At 48.3% G+C, this 12,631-nt stretch overlaps 1 protein-coding gene across 3 annotated transcripts in view; it reads left to right on the forward strand.

Moving 5' to 3' along the window:
* Ninl (ninein like) overlaps window positions 1-12,631 on the forward strand; it is a 78,451-nt gene that overhangs the window by 39,534 nt on the left and 26,286 nt on the right. For 2 of the 3 annotated variants that reach the window (XM_027421554.2, XM_027421553.2), the window contains 5 exons: window positions 542-732; window positions 1,354-1,506; window positions 5,358-5,522; window positions 8,353-8,489; window positions 9,164-9,304. In XM_027421554.2, coding sequence (XP_027277355.1) covers window positions 542-732; window positions 1,354-1,506; window positions 5,358-5,522; window positions 8,353-8,489; window positions 9,164-9,304 — 787 coding nt within the window. The remainder of the gene's footprint in view (window positions 1-541; window positions 733-1,353; window positions 1,507-5,357; window positions 5,523-8,352; window positions 8,490-9,163; window positions 9,305-12,631) is intronic. The other variant, XM_035446118.1, reaches the window with a different exon arrangement.

Genomic DNA, 12,631 nt, shown 5'->3' on the forward strand with positions numbered 1-12,631 from the left:
TCTGAAGAGGGCGGTGTTGAAAGGAACGTGTGTTTTAGGCTGCAGTGGCCAGGGAGGAGTAGTCTGGAGCTGGTTGAAGAGATTGACTACTCTTCTTGCTGCAGAGTGCCCAAACCCCAAGCCACCTGGAAGGAACTGGGAAGTGCCTAGTGGATGCATTTGTGGAGCTGGTCTGTCCTGTTGGAAAAGACACTAGACCACCTGCGAATACACAAAGCTTCTAGCTCTGACTACCCGTGGGCCATGGGCAGAGTCTAGGCCTTGTTAACCTGCACGCAGCAAGTTCCCAACCTTGGGCAGAATGCCCTGTGATCTATGTCTTAGATCAGTCTGCACTGGCCACAAGCCCTTTGGCGTGCTTTGCACTACCCAGCCCACGGTGTCATTTGGGAGTACTCGGCCTGGCTCTCCTTGGAGGACAGTTTTAATGGTAGTTGTTGAGTTATGAAAGTAACTAATGCCAGTAAGGCTAAGCGTTCCATTTGGTTTCTTTATTATGGGTGTATTTATCAGTGTTTAACTGTGACCCTCCTTGCTTCAGGCCAGCTTCGATCTTGGGGTTGTGACGTCTTTGGGACATCCCGGAAATCCTGTAGCCCCTCCTTCAACACTCCTGAGAACCAGGTCCAGAACATCTGGCATGAGCTGGGGGTTGGCAGCAGTGGCCACCTGGATGAGCAGGAACTGGCTGTGGTCTGCCGAAGCATCGGGCTCCATGGGCTTGAGAAACAGGTGAAGGCCTGGGACCGCCCCAGTAACTTGGTATTTGTAGTGGTCATATTTAGTGCTGAGTCTGGAAAACCAGTTCACCTTCATACAGCTGTTTTCTTCTGCACTGTGTAATCTTAGATCTTTTGATGGCTCTCAGTGCTGTTGGCCACAGCTTTGAGATACCTTTGAGAGTCTATCTTCACACACACAGTCCATCCTCACAAATTTATAGCTGCCCTCAAGGGTCTCAGCTGTTTCTAAAACCTTGACTCTGAGCTCTCCTTCTGCCTAGCCCAACACAGCACCTTTGAGCCTGGCTACACCCCAGGTGTTTGCCATTCTTCTGCGAAGACTTGGACAGGAAGTTGGCTGTGATGATAGCATAGGTCCTGCCCTGTATCCCTGATGGAACATGAACTGTAAGGCCTAGGCTGAGTTTCCAGCAAGTTCCTATCCCCATAGACACTTGAGTTACCTATAGAGTTAGGATGTTGCCAACTCCCACTGGTCAAGGCCATGTAGGATTCAAACCAGCTGACAGTTTAATTTTTGGATAAGCCAAGTGCCCTTGTTGGGTGCTTGCAGCAAGAGGGACAGAGCAAGGTGACTCTCCAGGCCTGAAGGGTGGTGGCTTTTGTCTAGGAACTTGAAGAACTGTTCAGCAAACTGGATCAAGATGGCGATGGCAGAGTGAGTCTTGAAGAGTTTCAGCTTGGTCTGTTTGGTCATGAGCTTCCTTCGCTTCCAGAATCTTCCAGTCTCGTCAAACCAAACCGGGTTTGGTCTCATTATCAGGTAAAATGGGAGAATTAAGTGTCCAACACCAGCAGTACTTGGTTTTGTTCCTTGACCCATGAGGGCCCTATGGTTCTGCCAGTGTCATAGCACTAAGCCCAGAAGCCAGATAAATGTGCTCACACCCCTGTGCGTGTGCAACACTCTGGATCTCACGCTCATCTGGTGGTACAGATTCCTGATGGTATGTTACTCACCTTCTCTGACTCTGAACACCTACCTCAGGAACTTCCAGAGAGTGATGCAGTGTGGGGAACATGGCAGTCTCTCAGCATGTCTTCTCGGGTATGCAATTGAGTGATGTGTTTCAATGAGACAACTGTCTCCCTCTCCTGTTACACACTAAGGGTGAATTGTAGAGTAGTGTAGCTTGTCTGGGATTCCTCCACCACATGGATTGAGTTTTTTCTGACCTGAAGTCCTGAATTTTATTTTGTACAAGCCACTCCACTCAGAGGCTACTGGCCCAGCACTTGTTTCATTAGAACCAAGACACAGTACAGGCTAGCTCTGGAGGGCAGGCACTGGTGTGGGCAGGTACATTTGAGAATCTAAGTTTTGACTAAAGTCACTGGCGATAGGCAAAGAAACTCAGAGCAAGCACTGCGAGATGGTATCATCCTTCAAGGTGGAAATACTGGGGGCGGAGCATGGATCAGTGGTGGAATTCTTGCCCAGCATGTGCCGTCTCTGTGCCATTCTTAGTAACACACATAAACACATACAAAAAAAAATCAAGTGTGAAAGCCTGAAGATGAACCCCCCACTCACCCTCAGTGTTGGATCAGCTGGATCCTCCCTCTGAGTGAGGCTGTCTGTTTCCTGTGCTTTGATACCACTAGCAACTATTCTCAAATGAGCTCTCAGAGTCTGGACCGCCTTCTAGAAGGCCCAGCAACTACCTGTACATCCTACGGTAGCATATAAGGAGGACTGTGGACCCCATGTGCTTCTCAGAAGTTGCTTCTTACACCTGGCAGCCTCACCGATGGCAGAGGTCGTAGTCTGGAATGTACTAGAGGTTGCAGCCCTTCTCTGTACACCTTACTTCCTTTCCTTTCCAGCACGCGGTGATCTTCTCCCGTGCTCCTGGTGGTATGGATACTGAACCAACTTCCCACCTTGTCTCCTCTGCTCACTACCTACTTACCATTATACAACACAGCTGCATGCATCTATACCCACTGTCCTCTGCTCGCTAAGCACACGTCATCTGTGCACGCACAGTTCACTGAGAACACCACGCACATCCACCGTGCGTGCATGCATTCCTACGGTAGATATGGCAGCCCCATTTGATGTGTGTACCTGGTGTGCACTCACTCTGTAAATGCTCACTGGCTGTACACATGTGTGTTCACCGTACACTCATGCCAACTGTGTACACACGTTTTCTGTATGTGTACACCTGCTCTAGACTTGTGCACATCCGTTGTGCATTTGAACTTCCTGAAGACACATGTGAATCCACTCTGTGTGCGAATGTGCTGTCGAACTGTGTGCTCCACTGTACCTGCATATCTCCTGTATGTACTTGTGTTTAGGCTCTGTATGTGTCTCACCCGGTATAGTGACATCCAGTCCACCACGAGCATTCCAACACGTCCAACACGTCCACTGTATGTGTGAACCTGCTGTAGAAAAATTTCTATCTGTGATATGTGCACACCCACTGTGGATGAGTGATCCATCAGTCTCCGTCTCTGCGCCACCTACTTTTTGTTTGTTTGTTTTTTGAGACAGGGCTTCTCTGTGTGTAACAGCTCCTGCTGGCCTGGAACTTGCTCTGTAGACCAGGCTGGCCTTGAACTCACAGAGATCCGCCTGCCCCTGCCTCCTGAGTGCTGGGATTAAAGGCGTGTGCCACTGCTGCCTGGCTGCACCACCTACTATTGACCTGTGTACATTCAGTGTCTATATGTCTCTACTGTTAACTCCACACCTTCTGTATGTACACATCTGCTGAAGACATGCACAGGTTGGACGTGTGCATCCAGTGTAGTCATGTGCACATCCACTGTTCTTGCACAGTGTGTACAAATGCATCTTACTAAATACATCCCTATTATAAGCACATCTGCAGGCTCCGTACAGACATGCCCACTGTAAACACTGTGTATGTGCACCCACTGTGTTTACACAGATCTTTTGTGAATGCTCGTCAAATAGAGATGTGTACCTGCTGTAAACACAGCTGTAATCACAGTAGGTATCTATCTCCTGGATGCATAAACTCACTGTGTGTCTACATACATGGCACGCATTATGCTTACTCATAACATATATACAAATATGTGTACACATTAACATAAGCCTATATTCATTGCACATAGTCCATAAGTGCATGCACACTATGTTCTAGCATATTATGGCACATGCTGCCAAGATGGAAAGAGGGCAGATTCTGACTTTAGTCTGTAGCACACCAAATTCTTGCCCTTCTGATGTCTCTTTGTTTTAGAATGTCTGCCTTCTACTTTGGGCACCATTCAGGACTTCAAGGACTTTAGCAGAGTGACCTGCTTGACTGCAGGGTTGAGCCTACCAAGTCCTGTGTGGGCGCTGCTGGCCTTATGTGGCTGTGCCAGCTCCAGGAAGGCAAGCTCCAGAGAGATCATTGTCAGTCCTGCCCTTCTGCTAGAGCCAGAGGAGGGACTACCAGTTCCTCAGTGCATTTGGGTACCAAGGCTTACACACAGGTGGCCATCACTAGAGGGGTGGAGATGTTCTCCCTCTGTAAATGGAGCAAGATGTCTGCCATGCAGGATTTTCAGACAGCCATACAGCTCCGGGAACTCTCTCTCCCTGCGCATGCTGCAGAAGTAGGGCCAGGTGAAAAAGCAGGCATATGGGGCAAATGGGGGACTGGAGCTGCAGGCGGCAAGAGAGCCACCAGCAAGCCCTTCCCGGGGCTGCACATTGATGAAGCATTTTCAGGCTGGTGTTGGGGGTGGCTGTCAAAGTGAAGTCCAAGAAAGGGACAAACCAAGATGGGGCTAGGACAGGCTGGAGAAAGTGTTTCTGCACAGGAATGTTGAAAAGAGAAAGGAGACCTAGGAACTGGAGAGGTGGCCAGGAGAGTTCACAGCAGCCTATCTATATCACTCAGAGTATGGGGTGTAGTCCTGGGTGCAGTGCGTGCCTGGGGTCCCGGCCCTAGTATAAAGGAAGCATTATCTACCTCAGTCCCAAGGTTCCTTACGGCTGAGATTTGTAGGGAAGGACCCCAGGTGGGACAGGAGAGGGTGGGAAATCATTCTCACCCTTGGTTCAGGTAGTAGAGAAGCCTCATAGGCAGCTTTCCCTCTGGGAGACCTCCTTACTGTCCCCTAAACCTCCCCAGCACTGTTTAGTGCTGGGCTGTGGGGCTCAGAGTTCTGGGAAATGTGGGGCTCTGCTTGGGCTATTCTGACCTTTCTTTTTGAGTCTGTCTGTCACTTCCTTCCTCAGCCTGGGTTTTCCTAGCATATGTACTTTTTTAACATAGGATGAAATGGCCAGATTCCTCTGTGGGCCTTCTTTACATGATGATGTGCTGGCCAGAGCTGACTCAGACCTAATAGGCGTGAGCGCCATGATAGATAAGAGCAAGTGCCCAGGGATCCTTGCAAGACTGGGTGCGGCCCCACTTCCCTTCAGAAACATGTGATCCCAGGTAAATCCTGGGCTATGCCATGCTTCTTCCTGAGGGAAGGGGGCTCGGATCATTGCAGGTATGTGTTCTCTTGTTTTAAGCCAGATGAGAAGGCAAAATACCAAACACAAGCTGACAAGGTGAGACGTGTTAGAGGGTAGGTACTACAGCCTCAAGACACCTGAGTGCTCAGGGCATCTTCCTTCCCGATGTGCAGGAGGAGAATGGCTGCCACACAACCACGACCTCGTCCCTCGTGTCCGTGTGCTCAGGCCTGCGCCTGTTCTCCAGTGTCGATGATGGCAGTGGTTTTGCCTTTCCCGAGCAAATCATCTCCGCATGGGCCCAGGAGGGGATTCAGAATGGCAGGGAGATCTTGCAGGTTTGGAACTTACCGCTTGTGGCTGCCTGTTGGGTGGTGTCTGAGACACTGTGGGGCTGAGCAGGGAACATGAGAGGCCATGTGTCGACAGAGGATAAATGCAGCAGAGCATATGCTGGGTGCTGACAAACCCTCACCCCGTGCAGGGGAACCCCAAAAGAGAAAACAGTCTGGAAATGTGCATTCCAAGGTAAGTTCCAGTGTCATACACAACACCCAAAAGAAGGAAGTCACTCCAGGCAGTGGTGGCACACGCCTTTAATCCCAGCACTTGGGAGACAGAGACAGGTAGAACTCTGTGAGTTCAAGACCAGCCTGGTCTACAGAGCTAGGTCCAGGACAGGCTCCAAAGCTACAGAGAAACCCTGTCTGGGGGGGGAGGGAAGGAAGTCACTTGGCTTCATTGTGCTAAAAGGACCTTTAGTTACCACTGCCAGCCAGTCCACAATGCCTCACTGAGCAGAGGTTTCACACAGGTGGGCTTAATCTTGCTCTATAGGTTTGGTTGAGTCACATTTGTGGTTTAGATAGAGTTCTGCCCTGGGGCAGCTGAGTCAGGCTCACTGAGGTCAGCAGGGGTGAGAGACTATTTCTTCCAGGAAGTGATACAGACTAGATTCAGTTTCCTTTCCAAATTTTGCTTTCCATTATTTGGGAAAAAAGATCACAATTTGGAACGGGAAGATAGCTCAGTGATTAAAAGTGCCTATTGCTCTTGCAGAGGACCCAAATTAAGTCCCCAGCACCCATGTCAATTGGTTAATAACTGCCTGAAATTGCAACTCTTAGAGATCTCGTGTCTCTGGTCTCCACTGGCACCAGCACTCAGGTATACACACACAGACACACATACATACATACAATTAAATTCTAATATAGTAATTTTTAGTCATAGCTCGGCCTGAGGAAATGGCTCAGTTGGTAAATTACTTGCTACAAATGCATGAAAGGCTGAGTGTTTGTAACCCCAGCCCCGGTAAGGCAGAGAGAAGAGGGTCCTTGGGCTTTGGCGCAATGTCTTCCAGCTTAACCTGCTTGGCAGAAAACACCCTGTTTCAAAGTAACAACAGCAAAAAAAAAGAAAGAAAGGAAGGAAGGAAGGAAGGAAGGAAGGAAGGAAGGAAGGAAGGAAGGAAGGAAGGAAAGAAAAGAAAGCAAGCAATCTAGATGAATGGTATCTGAGGAGGAACTCCACTGCTTCCTTTTGAATGTGCGCACACATGCACCTGTGTGTCATGAGCCTATTGTAAGAGTTTTTCCAAGCACAGTAAAGTAAATGCGTTTATACATTCTAGTTTAATGTTTTTCAGTATTGGTATCATAGTGCACAACTAAATTATGCAGCCCTCCCTTGCTATTGCTATTGGACAGGTAGGTTTTCCCATTTCTTACCTCCTCAGGCATCAGCTTTGCTGATGTTGCTCTGTGTAGTTGATTCCTGTACATTTTACCTTTTTTTGTTTTTTGTTTTTTGTTTTTTTGCGTTTGTTTGTTTATCGAGACAGGGTTTCTCTGTGGCTTTGGAGGCTGTCCTGGAACTAGCTCTTGTAGACCAGGCTGTTCTCGAACTCACAGAGATCCGCCTGCCTCTGCCTCTCGAGTGCTGGGATTAAAGGTGTATGCCACCACCGCCTGGCTTTGTTTTTGTTTTTTTTTTTGTTTGTTTGTTTGTTTGTAGTTTTCTTTTATATTCATTTTTTTTTTCATTTTACCTTTTTAAAAAGTCTTGTTTCTGCTCTGAGTTCTAGGAATAGAGGCATGAGCCAGTTTTATTCTTTTGTGTGTGTGTGTGTGTGTGTGTGTGTGTGTGTGTGTGTGTGTGTGTGTGTGTGTGTGTGTGTGGTGGACACGTGCAGAGGTCAGAGGACAACCTCAGGTGCAGTCCTTGCCTTCTTTGAAACAAGCTCTCTTATGTATCAGTGCATATGCCAAGCTAACTGGCTTGTGAGGTTCCAGGGGTCCTCCTGCCTCTGTCTTTCCTTTTACCATGAGAGTGCTGGCAGTACAGATGGGAGCTGTGGCACCAAGCTTTCCCTGCATTCCAAGCATTCAAACTCAGGTTCCCACATTTATGCAGCAAGCACTTTTCCCTCCAACCCATGTCCATAGCCCTCCAGGGTAGTTTTGATGGCTTCCTTTTACTTAGACAAGAAGCTTCTGTTACTGTAGTATACTTCTATAACTTTCTGACCCTGACTCCATCTGGGAACCCTTCTGAGGAAGGGCACACTTGTGTGGCTCCCAGTTCTCATGCCATGTCTCTGGGCTACATAGTGAGACCTTTCCATACACACAAAAAGGAATCTGTTAGGGGCCTGAGTGGCCCTAAGGAGTTGGACATCAAGTGTCAGGCGGCTGTATTAGGACTTAGGTCTTCTGCTTTGTGATGGTTTGGCTGTAGGGCAAGCCCTTTCACATGGAGCATCCACAGGCTTACAAAAGTACACAAAACTCTTGGTCTCGGAGGGGACTGAACCCATTCCTCAGTTCTCCTTTCAGTTCATGTGGTGTGCTGAGATGAGAGGCTCCTTACTGCATCCTACACATTGTTTAGGGAGAAGAATTCTGTCCATCTTGTGTTGTACTCACCAATGAAAAGGTGTTTTGGGGATCACAGCATGATGAAGAAGCCCAGTGTTGACAGCCCAATTAAATTACTGGGGTTGAGAAGGAGCACCCCAAGAACAAGAGATACTTGTAGACAGGACAGGGACAGGTGCTGGTTATAGTAACCACTGTGGATATGGGCCCCCGAGATGCCACAGAGCAAAAGAGTACTTTGGGAGAAGTCCCTCACTCCCCTTTGCCCCCTGGGGCTTGCTGATTCCAGAGCCTGGACTTCGGTGTGGATGAGAAGGTGAACCTCTTGGAGCTGACCTGGGCCCTTGACAATGAACTCCTAACAGTTGATGGTGTCATCCAGCAGGCAGCCCTGGCCTGCTACCGCCAGGAACTGAACTACCACCAGTAAGAGCCAACAAGGGAATGGGGATAGGGTCCCGCTGGCCTGGTCCACCTCCTGGGAACGTCAGGTCATATCTCCCCTACCTCATCTGAGTTTTCCCTGGTGGCTCCCAGGCTGCATATTCCCTACTGTCCCACCTTTGTAACCAGAGTTCATATACACAGAGCAGAGGAGGCCTGAGAGCCCACAGCTGGTCACTGGTGCTACTGCTTGTATTATGTGTCCCCAGAATTAGAGATTACCAGAGCATCCTCAAACACAGGATATGGTTAGAAACCCATATGTCCAGGACCTCATTCAGCCACTTTCATGATGTTTGAAGATTTGAACTTGACCCTCATCCTGCTGATTCTGGGGCTCACTGTTGTGGAGGCAGAACCCCTGTGGTTTGAGAGGGACCTGCTTCTGAGAGCAGCCAAGGGATCCCTGGCTATGGCTAGCAACAGGAAAAGGAAGTCCATGTGAATACTTAACCTTTCTGACGGACTGGGATATGGTTTAGCTTACTATCGAGGAAGTCATTTGGCCTTTCTTAACTTGTGCACTGGCAAAATGGCCACAACAATTGCAGAGCACCCCAGAAGGTGGTTTGGGGCAGGGAGATCACACTAGGCTGTGAGGCCCAGGTAAGTCTGTCAGGCTGACAGCAGTGTTCCATCTGTCCTTCCCATGGCAGAGGACAAGTGGAGCAGCTGGTGCATGAGCGGGACAAGGTGAGGCAGGACCTGGAGAAAGCTGAGAAGAGGAACCTGGACTTTGTGAGAGAGATGGACGACTGCCACTCTGCCCTGGAACAGCTCACGGAAAAGAAAATCAAGTAGGTCCTGGGCCCACAGCTATAGTTCCTGGGCTGCCACAGCAGTGACCACCCCATTCTTGGGCGCCAGTCAGGGGCCAGAGATGCTGCCTGCTCAGGTGATCTTGCCATTTTGCTGAAGCCCGTGGAAGTTGGGACAACTTTTGGGAACACTTTTTTTTTAATTTATTTATTATGTATACATAATAATATATAATAATAATAATAATAATAATAATAATAATAAAATACAATAATAATGCCTGCAGGCCAGCAGAGGGCACCAGATCTCATTCATGGTGGTTGTGAGCCACTATATGGTTGCTGGGAATTGAACTCAGGACCTCTGGAAGAACAGTCTCTTAACCGCTGAGCCATCTCTCCAGCCCCAAGGGAACATCCTTTTTAAAAGGAAGGTTTGCATCTGAGAAGCAGTGTCCTGCTTTATGTGATGTAGGTACAGTGACTCTGGTGTCTCCTGTGTGTCTGTGACCATGGGGAAAACCCTAGCTCTGTCCGTGGATTTATCAGGATCTGTCTTAACTCAAGTTGCCTGTATTTCAAGATGAAGAGTGATTTGGAAGGAACAGCACCTAGATTGATCCATAGGGGTCAGTGAGAGAAGGTGCCTGGGTGGGACAAAAAGAAAAACACAAAGTTACCCCTTGGGTGTATTAACCAGACATTGGAAGAAACCCCTGGCGTGAAGATTTCTAGGGCTACAGCATGGAAGGAGCATCTCCAGCTCCCCCGTGGGAGCCTTAGGTTCTGGCCAGCCTCAGCTATGTGGTCATCTGCCTGATGCTTTTAATCGCCCAGATCTGTGTTATGATATGGGCCAGAGAGCACTGCTGGTTGTTTTTCTTTTCTCCATCTTGGGTTGGGCATTCAGCTAGGAGAGGCCTGCCTCAGGCTAGAGTCCCAATCCTGCTGTGCCTAAATCCTTCATTCAGCTCCTCCCCTGTGGGCTGGCTGGGGCCAGTCCAGCATCTTTGTGATTTTAGCATTGAGTGCACCACTTGTCTCAGTGTGGCCTGTACTGCCTGAGGGGAGAAAAAGGGAAGGCACTCCATGTGGAATGGGTGTCCACCTGCTGAGGAGTCTATGTATCCTGTCATGTGTACTGTGGCATTTGAAGGCCATGCTTCTTCACAGCAGTCCTGATACCTTGGGAATGTAGAGTAATCAAGATCTTGAAGAAGCCTCCCACACAGGCTTGATAGGAGTTCAGGGCATTTCACCAGATTTTCATCTTCCTTTATTTGCCTTGTATGCAGCTTTAGTGTCTCAGTTCACCTGGCCAGGGGCCTATTAGGTCATCACTGACCCAGGGACAAGGGATGAACAGCATACAGTCAGATTGGAACCACAGAGGCCTAGACAACACCTTGTGTGGCTGAGGGCAGCAGGTGTTGGGTACCACAGGCTTTGCAGGGTGATCCCTATGCTAATGGACCTCAGCAGCCAGTCCCTTCCTTCTATAAATTTGATTGCATTCTGCTAAATGCTGGGTTTAAACCAAAAGCCCATTACTTCCTTCACCAGAGGTGTCCTGGCACTTTTGCAGGGCAGCCCAAAGCCAAAGGTTAAGGAAGGAGATAATGGGCTCTCAGGCTGTTATGGTCCTATCTATGTCAATGCTGCCTCACCTAAACCCCAACACCCATCTTAATCCCATTTTAGGCAGAGAAATGGATAGTCAGACAAGCTCATAACTTGCCCACAATTACTTGTGGGTGTATGCAGTTGAAACACAAGTCTTCTCTGCCAGGTCTTACACCGTTCCTCTCTCCCTTCTCCCTGGGTCTCATGCATAGTAAGCCAGTGCTGTACTACAGAGATACATCCCAGCCCTTTCTCTTTCTTTCTTTTTTTTCTTCCTTTCTTTCTTTTTTTTCTTCCTTTCTTTCTTTCTTTTTTTTCTTCCTTCCTTTCTTTCTTTTTTTTCTTCCTTTCTTTCTTCCTTTCTTTCTTTCTTTCTTTCTTTCTTTCTTTCTTTCTTTCTTTCTTTCTTTCTTTCTTTCTTTCTTTCTGTTTGGTTTTTCAAGACAGGGTTCTCTGTAGCTTTGGCGCCTGTCCTGGAACTCACTTTGTAGACCCGGCTGGCTCGAACTCACAGAGATCCACCTGCCTCTGCCTGCCGAGTACTGGAATTAAAGGCATGCACTGCCACCACCAGCATCTCAGTCCTTATTTCATTTTAAGACAGTCTTACTAAACTTCCCAGCAGACCTTCCACTTGGAATCTTCCTGTCTTGTCTCCTGAGTAGCTGTGGTTATAAATGTTATCCTGGGCCAAGGTGCCTGGCTAGTCCTGCAGTATCTCAAAGATAGTCTGTTTCTTTAGGGAGTGTAGGAACCTTAGGTCTGAGAAGCACCAAGAGAAGTGGATCCTGCACACTTTTTCAGGCAGGGTGGATTCTTAGGCCTCTCTGTGGTGATATCTTGCTTGTACAAATAAAGCCTGTCTGAAGGTCAGAGAATGGAGCTTGCCACTAGCTAACCATAGAGATCTGGAGGTCTCATGGGGTTTTTAATTGGTCTAAGTAATAAAAACCCAGAGTCAGATATAGAGGGAAATGCTGAGAGATCAGAGAGAAGGAACAAACCACTGCCACACATTACCTCCTTAGCATCTCAGCAAACAAGAGAGCAAGTTCCTGTTTCTCCCTGCTTATATTCTGTGTTGGCCTAGCTACTTTACTTCCTGTCTGTCTGTACAGACCTCCAGACCTCTATGGTTAGCTAGTGGCAAACTTTATTCTTTGACTTTCAGACAGGCTTTATTTGTACAAGGAAGATATCACCACACCTCTCTGAGTCAGCTGTGGCCTTTGGTTCACTGTGAAGACCCAATATCTCCCCTTTCTCCATGACCTGTGCACTTGAGTTCCTATAGAGCCTCTCTATAGAAGGGAGTTCTGGCCCCCTTCCTGCAGCCAGTGCTGCCCCACACTGGCCAGCTCTGGTAGGACAGGGCTTGTGTCTATCTCTACATGGGCCCCTCCTCTCTGAGGTCTGGGGAAGGCTTTGTGCGAGTTGACATGGAGATGAGGATGTGAGCCTTGAGTTTACCTGTGTGTGAGAATGAGTATGTAAGTTCCAGATTTGTGGAGAGCTGTATGAGTGTGGATAAACAGGTGTGTGAGACTGTTGGCTATGTGTAGATCTGAGAAGAGACATGTGGATGTATGGGTATGAGTGTGTCAGTGAGCAGAGCTTCATGCTCACTCCCACCACCAATGTCTTGATAGGACGGTGGTAATTTTCAAAGAAGCTAGAAGTGAGGTGTCTACTTTTAAGTGTTTCCAGTCAAACCTGAGCTGTGGCCTCATCATAGGAGGATGT

This window comes from Cricetulus griseus, chromosome 6, assembly GCF_003668045.3.
Source record: "Cricetulus griseus strain 17A/GY chromosome 6, alternate assembly CriGri-PICRH-1.0, whole genome shotgun sequence".
In the NCBI taxonomy this organism is placed as follows: Eukaryota; Metazoa; Chordata; class Mammalia; order Rodentia; family Cricetidae; genus Cricetulus; species Cricetulus griseus.